The sequence below is a fragment of the Triticum urartu genome, chromosome 7A, assembly GCF_056163025.1.
Source record: "Triticum urartu cultivar PI428250 chromosome 7A, HENAU_Tu73, whole genome shotgun sequence".
NCBI classification, from domain to species: domain Eukaryota; kingdom Viridiplantae; phylum Streptophyta; class Magnoliopsida; order Poales; family Poaceae; genus Triticum; species Triticum urartu.
The window spans coordinates 117,114,503-117,127,839 of NC_141879.1; the positions used below are offsets into that span (position 1 = coordinate 117,114,503).

Consider the following 13,337-nt stretch of genomic DNA (forward strand, 5'->3'; position numbering starts at 1 on the left):
GCGGTGTCCTTACCCAGTGACAAAAGGGGCAGCAAGGCACGTATTGTATCGTTGCCATCGAGGATAACAAGATGGGGTTTATTTCATATTGCATGAATTTATCTCTCTACATCATGTCATCTTGCTTAAGGCGTTACTCTGTTTTTAACTTAATACTCTAGATGCATGCTGGATAGCGGTCGATGAGTGGAGTATAGTAGTAGATGCAGAATCATTTCGATCTACTTGTCACGGACGTGATGCCTATATACATGATCATGCCTAGATATTATCATAACAATGCTCAATTCTGTCAATTGATCAACGGTAATTTGTTCACCCACCGTAGAATACTTATGCTCTTGAGAGAAGCCACTAGTGAAACCTATGGCCCCCGGGTCTATTCTCATCATATCAATCTCCTTTACTTTAATCTTGCTTTGCTTTTTTACTTTGCTTTTACTTTTTTACTTTGCATCTTTATACCAAAAATACCAAAAATATTATATCTATCAGATATCACTCTCGTAAGTGACCGTGAAGGGCTTGACAACCCCTAATCGCGTTGGTTGCGAGTAGCTATCGCTTTGTGCAGGTACGAGGGACTTGAGCGTGGGCTCCTACTGGATTGATACCTTGGTTCTCAAAAACTGAGGGAAATACTTACGCTACTCTGCTGCATCATCCCTTCCTCTTCGTGGAAAACCAACACAAGCTCAAGATGTAGCAGACGACGCCAAGTGGCCGAGTCACTGGTCATTCCGAGGAGCGGCGCCAGCTCGACCGGATCGTCGCCCTGGTAGGCGAGGCCTCTACCGCATCGATCCCTACCTCGGACCCGGCGGACGAGGGCACCTTCAAGCCCTCCAAGGAGATCAAGAAAGTGAAGCTCAACCCAGAAGACCCCATCTGCAGCAAGTACGTTGTCATAGGCGCCCGCCTCGACAGCAAATAGGAAGGCGAGCTCGTCGACTTCCTCCGTGCGAATCGGGATATCTTCGCATGGACCCCCAAGGACATGCCGGGTATCCCGAGGAAGTACGCCGAGCACAAACTTCACGTCCGCAAGGACGCCAAGCCCGTTCCTCAACCTCTACGACGATTTTCCGAAGAGAAGAGAAGAACCATTAGTGAAGAGGTCGCCAAGCTTCTGGCGGCCGGCTTCATAATGGAAGTGTTTCGCCCCGAGTGGCTGGCCAACCCAGTCCTCGTCCTGAAGAAGAACAAGACCTGGCGCATGTGTATCGACTACACCAGCCTTAACAAGGCCTGTCCCAAGGATCTGTTCGCCCTCCCGTGGATCAACCAAGTCATCGACTCGACCGCCAGGTGTGAGCTCCTGTCCTTCCTGGACGCTTACTCCGGCTACCACCAGATCAAGCTGGACCCGGCTGACGCCCTGAAGACGTCCTTCATCACGCCCTTCGGGGCATATTGCTACGTCACCATGTCGTTCGGCTTGAAGAACGCAGGCGCCACCTTCTAGCGTTGCATGCAGAAATGCCTGCTGCCGCAACTCGGCCGCAATATCCATGTGTACGAGGACGACATCGTGGTGAAGACCAAGCAGCACCTCACTCTCCTCGACGATTTGAAGGAAACATTCACCAACCTCCGTGAATACAAGGTCAAGCTTAACCTGGAAAATGCGTCTTCGGCGTTCCGGCCGGAAAGCTACTCGGCTTCCTCGTCTCGGACGCGGCATTGAAGCGAACCCGGAGAAGATCAAGGCCATCGAGCGCATGCGCAAGCTGGCTCGGCTGCGCGATGTCTAGAAGTTCACCGGGTGGTTGGCCTCGGTCAGACGGTTCCTAAGCCGGCTGGGTGAGAGGCGCTGCCCCCGTACCAGCTGATGAAGAAGACGAGCCCGTTCGAATGGAACGGCAAGGCAGACGAGGCCTTCCAAGACCTCAAGCGCATGCTCTCCACCGCACCAGTCCTGGCGCCGACCGACAAGGAGCCGCTATTGCTCTACATAGCCGTGACCCCGCGGGCGGTCAGCACGGTGCTGGCGGTCGAGCGACCGGAGAAGGGCAAGATCCAAGCCGTCTAGCGCCCAGTCTACTACCTGAGCAAAGTGCTCTCCAACTCCAAGCAGAACTACCCGCACTACCAGAAGATGTGTTACGGCATGTACCTCACCGCCAAGAAGCTGAAGCAATATTTCCAATAGCATGTTGTCACAGTGGTCAGCACGGTGCCTATCAGAGAAATCATTGGGTGCCGGGACGCCTCTGGCCGGGTTGCCAAGTGGGCAATCCAGCTAGCCGGCCACACCATCCTCTACGAACCCCGCACCTCGATCAAGTCTCAGGCCCTGGTCGACTTCCTCATCGACTGGACCGAGACCCAGTACTTGCCATCGTCTCCCAACTCGACGCATTGGCGCATGCACTTCGACAGGTTCAAGATGCGACTCGGCTTAGGGGCCGGCATCGTACTGTCATCCCTGAAGGGCGACCGGCTCCACTACGCGCTCCAGATCCACTTCGCCGCCTCCAACAACGTTGCCGAGTACGAAGCCCTTGTGCACGGCCTTCGGCTTGCCAAGGAACTCGGCATCCGGCACATCCTGTGCTACGACGACTCAGACCTGGTGGTACAGCAGTGCTCCGGCGAATGGGACGCCCGCGACTCCAACATGGCAAGCTATCGCTTCCTCGTCCAGAAGCTGTCCGGATCCTTCGAGGGCTACGAGTTCCTCCACGTCCCGCGCACGGAGAATGAAGCAACTGACATGCTCGCCAAGATCGCCTCTTCACGACAAGCCATCCCATCCGGCGTCTCCCTCGAGCACCTGCGCAAGCCGTCCGTCAAGCCATCACCGGACTCTGAGTCTATCCACGTTCTAGACAACCCGGCCGCACCTCAACCCGGCCCGGGGACTGCTCAACCCAGCCCGGGGACTATTGAACCCGGCCACCATCGTCCCAGACCCGGCCGTCGCCATACCCGACCCGGGGACTGCTCAACCCGGCTCGGGGGCTGCCGACTCGGAACCCACCCTGGTGGCCGTCCTCGCCGTGGTTACGGCTCCATCTTGGGCCCTCCCAATATCAAATTTTTTGGAGAACGGGGTTCTCCCCATGGACGAGACCGAAGCTCGGCAAGTGCAGCGTCGGGCGTCCGCCTACAACATCATCAACAACGAGCTCGTCAAGCGCAGCTCCACCGGCGTGTTCCAGCGCTGCGTCGAGCAGGAACGGGGCATGGACATCCTCCGCGACATACATCAGGGCGAGTGCGGGCACCACGCCGCATCACGATCCCTGGTGGCCAAGGCGTTCCGCCATGGTTTCTACTGTCCCACGGCCCTCGAAGATGCCGAGTTGCTCGTCCTCAGGTGCAAGGGATGCCAACGCTTCAGCAAACGCAGCCACCAGCCGGCGTCAGCACTCGGCACCATACCGATCACCTAGCCCTTCGCGGTCTGGGGACTCAACATGGTGGGACCCTTCAAAACCGCTTGAGGCGGCATGACACACTTGCTGGTGGCAGTGGACAAATTTACCAAGTGGATCAAGGCAAGACCAATCAAGAAACTGGACGGGCCAACAGCCGTCCGGTTCATCAAAGACATAGCGGTTCACTATGGCATGCCAAACAACATCATCACCGACAACGGCACCAACTTCGCCAAGGGCACGCTCGAACAATACTGCTCCGTCTCCGGCATCCGCCTCGACCTGGCCTCCGTTGCGCATCCACAGTCCAACGGGCAAGTCGAGCAGGCCAATGGACTCATACTGTCCGGCATCAAGCCGTGACTCGTCGAGCCACTCATCCGCTCACCCGGTAGTTGGCTCGACGAGTTGCCAGCCGTTCTCTGGAGTCTATGCACCACGCCGAATCGGTCGACCGGGTTCACCCCGTTCTTCCTTGTCTACGGAGGCGAGGCCGTCATCCCGACCGACGTCGAGTTCGACTCGCCGCGCGTCGCGATGCACACCGAAGCCGAAGTCAGAGAAGCCTGCGAAGATGGCGTCGACCTGCTCGAAGAAGCACGCCTCCTGGCGCTTAGTCCTTCGGCCATCTATCAGCAAGGCCTGAGGCACTACCACTGCAAGAAGATCAAGCCCTCGCGTTCCGTGAGGGCGACCTCGTGCTCCGACTCGTCCAAGAGCAGGCAGGACGACACAAGCTGTCCCATCCATGGGAGGGCCCATTCATCGTGAGCAAGGTCTTGCGCGACCGCAATGCCTACTACCTCATCGACGCACGCAAGTCAAGGAAGCGCAAGAAGGACACTGCTGACGAAGAAACGACCCGGCCGTGGAACGCGGAACTCCTCCACCCATTTTACAGTTAGCCACACGAGTGTATGTACCGTCGCCTTTTGCAAACGCATGAAACTATGGGGTTCCCGAACAAGACTCGGGGGCTGTGAGGGAGTCCTGGATTAGGGGGTCTCCGGACAGCCAGATTATATCCTTTGGCCGGACTATTGGACTATGAAGATACAAGATTGAAGACTTCATCTCGTGTCCGGATAGGACTCTACTTGGCGTGGAAGGAAAGCTAGGCAATACGGATATGTATATGTCCTTCTTTGTAACCGACCTTGTGTAACCCTAGCCCCCTCCGGTGTCTATATAAACTGGAGGGTTTTAGTCCATAGGACAACAGACAATCATACCATAGGCTAGCTTCTAGGGTTTAGCCTCTTTGATCTCGTGGTAGATCAACTCTTGTAATACTCATATCATCAAGAACAATCAAGCAGGACGTAGGGTATTACCTCCATCAAGAGGGCCCGAACCTGGGTAAACATCGTGTCCCCTGCCTCCTGTTACCATCCGCCTTAGACGCACAGTTCGGGACCCCCTACCCGAGATCTGCCGATTTTGACACCGACATTGGTGCTTTCATTGAGAGTTCCACTGTGTTGTCATCATAAGGAGGATGGCTCGCCTCGTTGTCAAGAACAACATCATCTCTGGGGGAGCCCTGGATGTAGGCCAAGCTCTCCGACTAAGCGGCTTCATCATGACCGCCCGCTCGGCTGTGGCGCCGACGATGACTTCTCAGGTCATCAAAAATAGCCTCCACATTGGCTCGAAATTTGCCGAGCAGATGGATCCAATGGATCTCTGCTCTTTGAACGAGCTCTTGGATCGCATCGCCACTCTGGGAGTCACTACGGACTACGATCGGATCGGGCTTAAACCCGACCAAAGGGAGATTAACTCTCCGCCGGTCACCCATCAGATAGCGGTGGTGGAGGAGCAATGCGGTGATTCTCCCTCTATCCTGAGGATGAACTATGTCCGGATTCCCGAGCTCCCCGAGCCGGATACTCGCTCACGAGAGGACACCGCCCTAACCCTGAATCCAGAATCAGGTCGCATATCGAACCCACAGGGCAACATCCCGGAGCCCGAACTTCCAAGATCGGAAAATCCCCCGCCCCGGGATCACAGATTGGGTCAAGGTCTGGACTTAAATCCACCCACCCACCCAAATACAAATGATCTTTCCCACACTAGGCAAGCGCCCCAAGAGATAGTACATCACTATTGGGCCAGATTCCTCCTTGTAATGAACAAGGTCAAGGACTGTTGCGAGGAAGATGCAATTTTGTTCTTTTGCAACAATTGCACGGACAAGGGAGTCCTCAACGCCATAAGTCGCCGTGACGTAGCACACTTCGCTGACTTGGCGGCCATAGTACGGAAATAATGTGCGATGGAAAGTTCCTGGAAAACCCAAACGCAATTTTGGGATAATCCTGCTCTGACAAAACCCCCAGTCCGAACTAAAAGGGTGCACTCTCATAAGTCACCCGACTCAATTACAAAGAAGGAAAAGCCCACTACATGGCGTGGAACCGTATTGGAGGGATGGCTTAACGGGCCCTGCAAAATCCATAGTACAGCGGATACCATATCAACACACAACCTTAGAGCATGTTGGGTACTCCGGCTGGTGGCCAAAAGTGGTGAGGATCTTCTCACCCAAAATACCCCAGAGCACCTTCCCATGGATAACAATACAGTATTAATGGTCTTTGAGACCTTCGCCTCAAATAATAGGCGTAAGCGAGCACTCCGCAGCCTTGCCGAAGTCTGCCACGTGGCAGCAATAAATCCATGGAGCGACATGGCTATCACCTTCAATGCTAGTGACGAACCTAAATTCCGAACAGCCCAAGCACTAGCCGCTTTGGTCCTCAGTCCAATTGTGGACGGCTTTCGGCTCACTAAGGTGCACATGGACGGCGGCGGCGAATTAAACCTCATTTATGAGGAAACTCTCCAAAAAATGGAAATAGACAACAACCGTATTGAGCAAAGCAGTACGACCTTCCGAGGAATCATCCCTAGTCGGGAGGTACGTTGCGCTAGGAAAATCACACTTGATGTGGTATTCGGCACTCCGGAGAATTACAGGTCCAAAGAAATTACATTCCAAGTGGCCCCGTTTAGTAGCGGATACCACGCCCTTCTACGGCGGGAGGCATTCACGATTTTTCAAGCCATACCCGATTACGGGTAGATGAAGCTCAAAATGCCCGGAACCAATTGAATCATCACTCTAGTTAGTGATCCGGACATAGCACTCCGCGCCGAGAACAAAACAGCCGCACTAACCCTCGAGGCATTATCCGAAGCCCTTGTGGCGGAGGAGTTAACCGCGCTGCGCTCCACGGTGGACAGGGACGACGTGATACTAGACAAAAGATCCAAGTCCACCTCCTTTAAACCAGCAGACGAAATTGTTAAATTCCAAGTCCATCCAACGGACCCTACAAATACATCATCCATTGGGGGACTGTTAGACCCCGCTGTAGATGCCGCACTACGGGAGTTTCTGCACGAGAATTGGGATATATTCGCCTGGCACCCTTCAGACATGCCAGGAATCCCACGCAGATTGGTCGAGCATAGACTTAATATTCTAAAAGGATTCAAGCCAGTCAAGCAGACTCTTCGGCGTTTCTCCGAACCTAAGCGACAAGCCATGGGAGAGGAGCTGGCCAAGCTACTGGAAGCCGGATTTATTAAAGAAATAAAACATCCAGATTGGCTAGCAAACCTGGTGATGGTACCAAAGAAGGACAAATCCTGGTGCCTATGTGTCGACTTCAAAGACTTAATAAGGCTTGCCCAAAGGATCCCTTCCCACTCCCTCGCATCGATCAAATCATTGACGCTACCGCAGGACACGAATCATTGTGCTTCCTCGACGCATACTCCGGTTACCACCAGATCAAGATGGCGGAGTCTGATCAAGCTGCAACGGCATTTATCATGCCATACGGCCCCTTCTGTTTTAACACAATGCCCTTCAGGCTCAAAAACTCCGGCGCAACATATCATCGCATGATCCAGACATGTCTGGAAAAGCAGATCGATAAGACTGTAGAGGCATATGTAGACGATGTGGTCATTAAAGCCAGACACGTTGACTCTTTAATAGATGACTTGAGGCTTACGTTCACCAATCTCTGAACATACGCCATTAAGCTCAATCCAGAGAAATGCGTTTTCGGTGTTCCCGCCGGAAAGCTCCTTGGCTTCATCGTCTCCAGTAGAGGAATTGAAGCAAATCCGGCTAAAATTGGAGCTCTGTCGCAGTTGGCTATCCCAACTGACCTCAAGCAAATCCAGAAATTGACTGGATGTGTGGCGGCTTTAAGCCGCTTTATCTCCCGATTAGGAGAAAAGGCACTTCCCCTTTATCGCCTTCTTTGGCGCACCGAACACTCCGAGTGGACGGACGCAGCCACGGCCGGACTGGAAGAAATAAAAGCCATCCCAGCCACCAACCCAATCTTGGCCGCGCCAACTGTTGGCGAACCAATGCTATTATATATAGTGGCAACTCACCAAGTTGTAAGCGCAGTGCTCGTCATCGAACGAGAGATGGACGGACATAAATTCCCACTTCAAAAGCCGGTATATTATGTATCCACCATCCTCACTCCATGCAAATCACGGTACCCACATTACCAAAAGATAGCATACGCGGTATTTATGGCATCCCGGAAATTACGACACTACTTTCAAGAGTGTTCGATTACGGTGGCCTCCGAAGTACCACTCAATGACATAATAAACAGCCGCGATGCCACGGGCCGGATTGCCAAATGGGCCATCGAGCTCCTCCCGTTCGACATAAGATATAAGGCACGACGGGCCATTAAGTCGCAAGTACTGGCCGATTTCGTAGCCGAATGGACAGAAGCCGAACTCCCTAAAGAGTACGACGCATACTCCAATTGGATCATGCACTTCGACGGCTCTAAAATGCTGGCTGGTTTGGGGGCTGGCGTCGTCCTGACGTCCCCCACTGGAGATATGGTGCAATATGTGCTCCAAATACTATATATAGACTCCAACAACGCAGCTGAATACGAGGCCCTTTTACACGGCCTTCGGATGGCAGTCTCCATGGGCATCCAACGCCTAGAGGTGCGTGGGGACTCGAACCTCGCAATATCCCGAATAAATGGAGACTTCGATGCTAAGGATCCGAAAATGGCGGCATATCGCAACACCGTCCTCAAAATGTCAGCTCGGTTTGAGGGGCTTGAATTCCACCATGTGGCTCGGGAAAACAACCAGGCGGCGGACATCCTAGTCCGTATCGGCACCAAACGCGACCCTGTCCCACCGAACATCTTCCTGGAAAGATTGTTTAAACCATCCGTGGTATGTGAAGGGGACACCGGCAAAAATAATCCGGACCCGGCCACAACCCCAGATACCGAATACTCTGACATAATCGGAGGCTCTGCCACCGAAATAACACCTTCAGCCCACGTGATAATGGCCGTCATCGCCCCGTGGACAGAACCATTCCTGGCCTACCTAACTAGACATGAATTACCCGAGGACCAAAATGAGGCCCGCTGCATAGTGCGGCGATCTAAAGCCTACAAGGTCCATGAGGGAGAGCTTTATAATAAAAGCACAACCAGAGTCCTTCAAAGTGCATCTCCGAAGAGGAAGGGCGGAAGCTTTTGGCAGAAATCCATGCCGGACTTGGCGGCCACCACGCCGCAGCCCGGGCCCTTGTAAGCAAGGCCTTCCGTACAGGTTTTTATTGGCCGACGGCCCGGGCAGATGCACAACATCTGGTACAACATTGTGTCGGTTGCCAGCTTTTTGCAAACCAAAGCCACATGCCACCTACTGCTCTCCAAACAATCCCCATTACTTGGCCCTTTGCGGTCTGGGGGCTCGATATGGTCGGACCCCTCAAAGGGGGAACCCATAATAAAAAAATACTTACTGGTCATGGTGGATAGATTCACCAAATGGATAGAAGCCAAACCTGTCAAAACGGCTGAATCCGGACCGGTGATAGACTTCATATCCGGGGTTGTACACCGTTATGGCGTCCCCCACAGCATCATCACTGACAACGGCACGAACTTTACAGCCGACAAGGTGAAACTTTGGTGCAGCAACATGGGCATCAAGCTCGATTATGCTTCTGTCTATCATCCGCAAACTAACGGTCAAGTCGAACGAGCGAATGATCTTATCATGAGCGGCATTAAACCCAGATTAGTCTGATCTTTAAAGGAATCAGACACTCATTGGGTACAGGAGCTCGACTCCGTACTTTGGGGGCTGCGGACCATGCCGAATCGCACTACCGGATACACACCATTTTTTATGGTGTACGGCGCTGAGGCAGTGCTGCCTTGCGACATAATTCATGACTCACCTCGAGTGCACATGTACGAAGAAGGAGAGGCCGAGCTCGATCGGCAGGACAGTTTGGATGCCCTGGAGGAGGAGCGCGATGTGGCAAAAGCTTGTTCTGCATTCTATCAGCAACAGGCTCGAAGGTATCAAAGCAGAGAAGTGCGGGCCAAAACCTATAACATTGGCGAACTTGTTATACGCCTACCGAAGAAGAAAAAGAACAAGCTCAAGCCCAAATGGGAAGGTCCCTTCATTATCGACCAGGTTCTGACCGGTGGAGCGTACCGTCTGCGGGATGCATCGGATAATCGACTCGAGCCAAACCCATGGAACGCAGCCAGACTACGAAGATTCTACACCTAGCGCCGGACTCTATGTTCGTCTCCTCACCTCCATCAATTTTTTACACATCTGTTTTCTCTCTCTTTCTTTCTCCTTTTTCTCTTTGAGGCCCTAAAGGGCTACACTTGTGTCTTGGTTACACAATCTTGACGTGCTAACCACGCTCAATATACCTGCGGGCTTCTCATACAGAAGCTCAATTTAATTACCCTTCCGGGCTTTATGCCCCGCACATGTGTTATTCTTCCGCATGTACCTTTTTTCGCCATTATATGCATCGATATGACTTAAGTTTTGGCCAAGATGGGTTGCCTGGCTCTTGTATTTATGCCCTACGTTCTCGTTAATTCGGCTAGGGCATAAGGGGAGCACCTCTGCGATTGTTACGGCCGGGTCAGCCGGATGTGTACCTCAGACTGGGTGAAGCCGAAAGCTAGCGTTCTTAAGGGAATATTCGGTCGGTGAATAAAAGATGACTTTCATTTAAATTAACACACACCCCCAGATGTTTTTAGCCTGCGTCTCGCAGTTCGGACATGCACATTAGGGCATGCGTACCCAGGGAAAGGAACCCTTAACGAAACTATTCTCCCTGGAAGATGTTTCTTACTATCCATGTAATATAACATAGCTACTTGGGTACTTGTCTGTTCAAGCACTTACGACCCCTACGCCTGGTTTCCATGCATACCCCGGTTTTTATATAACCAAGTGGGTATTCGGATACACTTTGGACTATCGGGTCCAGAGGTCGAAGCGAAAAGGCCCGCCATGACAAATGATTTACAATCCGGCTAGGGACATTACATATGTGACTTGAAGTACACAGTCACTAAGACTGATTAAATTCTTCTTCTATACCATCCAACAGGCTGTCTAGCCTACAATCCTGTCGGGAATACTTTGCGGCTAATTCTACTTGATCATACACTAAACTGACGGGGATCTCTTTCCCATCGGGCCCCACAGGTCCGACCTCGGCCATGTGGTTTGGGTCAGCCTTGGTATATCGTGTCTTCACCATAGCCTAGGCTTCCCTTGCACCTTGTCGGCATGATGATATCTTCCATAATCGGAAGCGCCGCCGTGCTCCCTTGAGCTTCTCTATAAGCTCCCCCATGCCTCCTGGCGGGGGCGCGGATGGCCACAAGGCTTGAGCAATACTCTGCATCACCTGCCGAACTTGTTCGTGCAGTTGTGAGAGCTCTGGTAGAAGATCACCCAAAGACCCGGGCATCTCCTCCGCGGGACGACCCGTCAGCATACCTGCAGACATAACGCTGTTAGCAGGCTTCTTCGCCGAACTCCTTTAAGAAGTTCGTTCAAGCACTTACTAAAAATGCCGCCTCGAAGCCGTTTATTCTCCTTCACGGAGTTGGCAAGCTGGGCTCGGACATCCTTCAGTTCCATGCCCAGCTGGATATTGGCTTCTTGGAGATCATTTTTCTCCTGCCTGACTCGCGTCAGCACGCGCTCTCCAGCATTTCACTGTCGATCATCACGTGCCGTATCCGCCTCCATGGCCTCCGGATTCACTCTGGGGCCACCTGCAACATCAATTGTTAGGTGTGCATACATGCCGCATACTACCCGGTATCGATATTCTTTGCAATAGACAAAAGAGTTACCATGGGGACCCTTTTGGACTCCTTCAATGTGGTAACAGCGGCTTCCAGCTGGGCCTTGCACTCGTCCAGCTCTTGAGACAATTGGGAATTCTTCTCCATAAGAACCTGCACAAATAATGATCCTTAAATCAGTTGCATCAACTGTTTCAAGTCTCAGGGGCTACTGATACATATAATCGTCAGATTTGCTTACCCGTATATCCCTTACATACTGGTCCGTGGCTCTGGCTAGACCATTTTCAGTAGCACGGATGTATGCGTCTCCAGAATTGAAGGCATTAAATGCGTTTGGCGAGAAACAAGCGCCACGGAGTACGGCCTGGCGACGCCTATGATTCATGGCGCTCTCCACTTCTGAATTTGTAGCGGATAGTCTATCCGCATCCTCTGTAGGAGGAGCATCCGGCGTCCGCCCCATGTTGGCTTCCGCCTCTATGTCCGGCCCTAGAGCCTGACTAGTGGAGGCGTGATCGGCAGCCTCTCCGTATATAGTCCGGTGAATGTTTTTTCTATTAAAGAAGCATGGACGTCATTGCATTTTAAGAAAGACGACAACCACGGAGCGAGGTTTTGTGTCATACCTCTGCACCGGCATCTCCGTCCTGACCACCGTCCTTTTTGGCCTACCCGGCTTCGGTGCCTCTTCCTGGTGAGTTGCTGCAGGTTCGACACGGCGTCCCGAATGCCTTCCCTGTAAAACACCATATGTGTATGGTAGGTGAAGTGTCTAAAAGGGGATCCTATTTTTGGAGTTGGGGATTTCGGTTTTCCTTACATGCGACGCAGGGAGCAGTCCGGGATAGTCGGCCGTTATGGCCACCATGGCGTCATCGCAGCTCAATTGATAGAATTGCCTATCTATCAGCTCCACGAATATGTCCGGATCCTCTTCGAGTCCGGGACCGAGGGCCCGGCCAGGGTCCTCTGGTTGTGGAGATGGGCTGTTGACCTCCTTTACAGCTTTTCGCAATTCCTGCCGTATAATGGCAAGGTGAGTACCTACGACGAAGAATGCGGGAAGAATGGGAGTAAAGAGGTATAACTCACCCAGCTTGGAGGGTTGTACATAGAGAATCCATCCCGTGGCTTGATACGGATGAACTCCTCTTCCTCTCCCTTGAATAACTCGGACAGAATTTTTGCTAAAGCAGCTGCGGAGTCCGGTCCCTTACACCCGCAGCGGGTGGCATCATCTTCCCCGTTAAAACACCACAGGGGGTGCCCTTGATATTGAAGTGGCTGCACTCCCCGCATTACGCATATTGACATAACCTCGACTATTCTCAATCCTGATTGAGCCAGCGCTTTAATCCGGTTCATCAGGTAAAGGACTTCTCCGTTGTCTTCCTCCTGGGGGCTCCGTGGGCGCCAGCTTCGGCGTTTCTTCAGAGGAGCATTGTTGAACTCAGGAAGACCCCGCCGAACAGAGTCTGGAAGGGGGACGTCCTCCATATAAAACCACTCCGAAGGCCAGGCTTCAGACGTCTTCTTCGGAGTACCGGACAGGTATCCGGTTTCGGTGATGCGCCATATTTCGGCTCCGCCCACTTGATAAAGTGACCCCTTCTGTGTGCGGGACACAAAGCAAAATAAACTTTTCCATAGCTCGAAATGAGCCTCGCAGCCCAGAAATAGCTCGCAAAGGGCAACGTAGCCGGCGATGTGTAATATGGAAGCAGGGGTGAAATTATGCAGTTGGAGGCCGTAAAACTCCAAGAGCCCGCGGAGG

At 52.6% G+C, this 13,337-nt stretch overlaps 1 protein-coding gene across 1 annotated transcript; it reads left to right on the forward strand.

Moving 5' to 3' along the window:
* The first annotated feature begins 1,831 nt into the window (after positions 1 to 1,831).
* Positions 1,832 to 3,398, forward strand: LOC147958419 (uncharacterized). Its single transcript, XM_087532122.1, has 4 exons — positions 1,832 to 2,012; positions 2,166 to 2,485; positions 2,531 to 2,761; positions 2,832 to 3,398. Exons 1-4 carry the CDS (start codon positions 1,832 to 1,834, stop codon positions 3,396 to 3,398), a joined length of 1,299 nt encoding a protein of 432 aa, XP_087388248.1.
* The last annotated feature ends 9,939 nt before the right edge of the window (positions 3,399 to 13,337 follow it).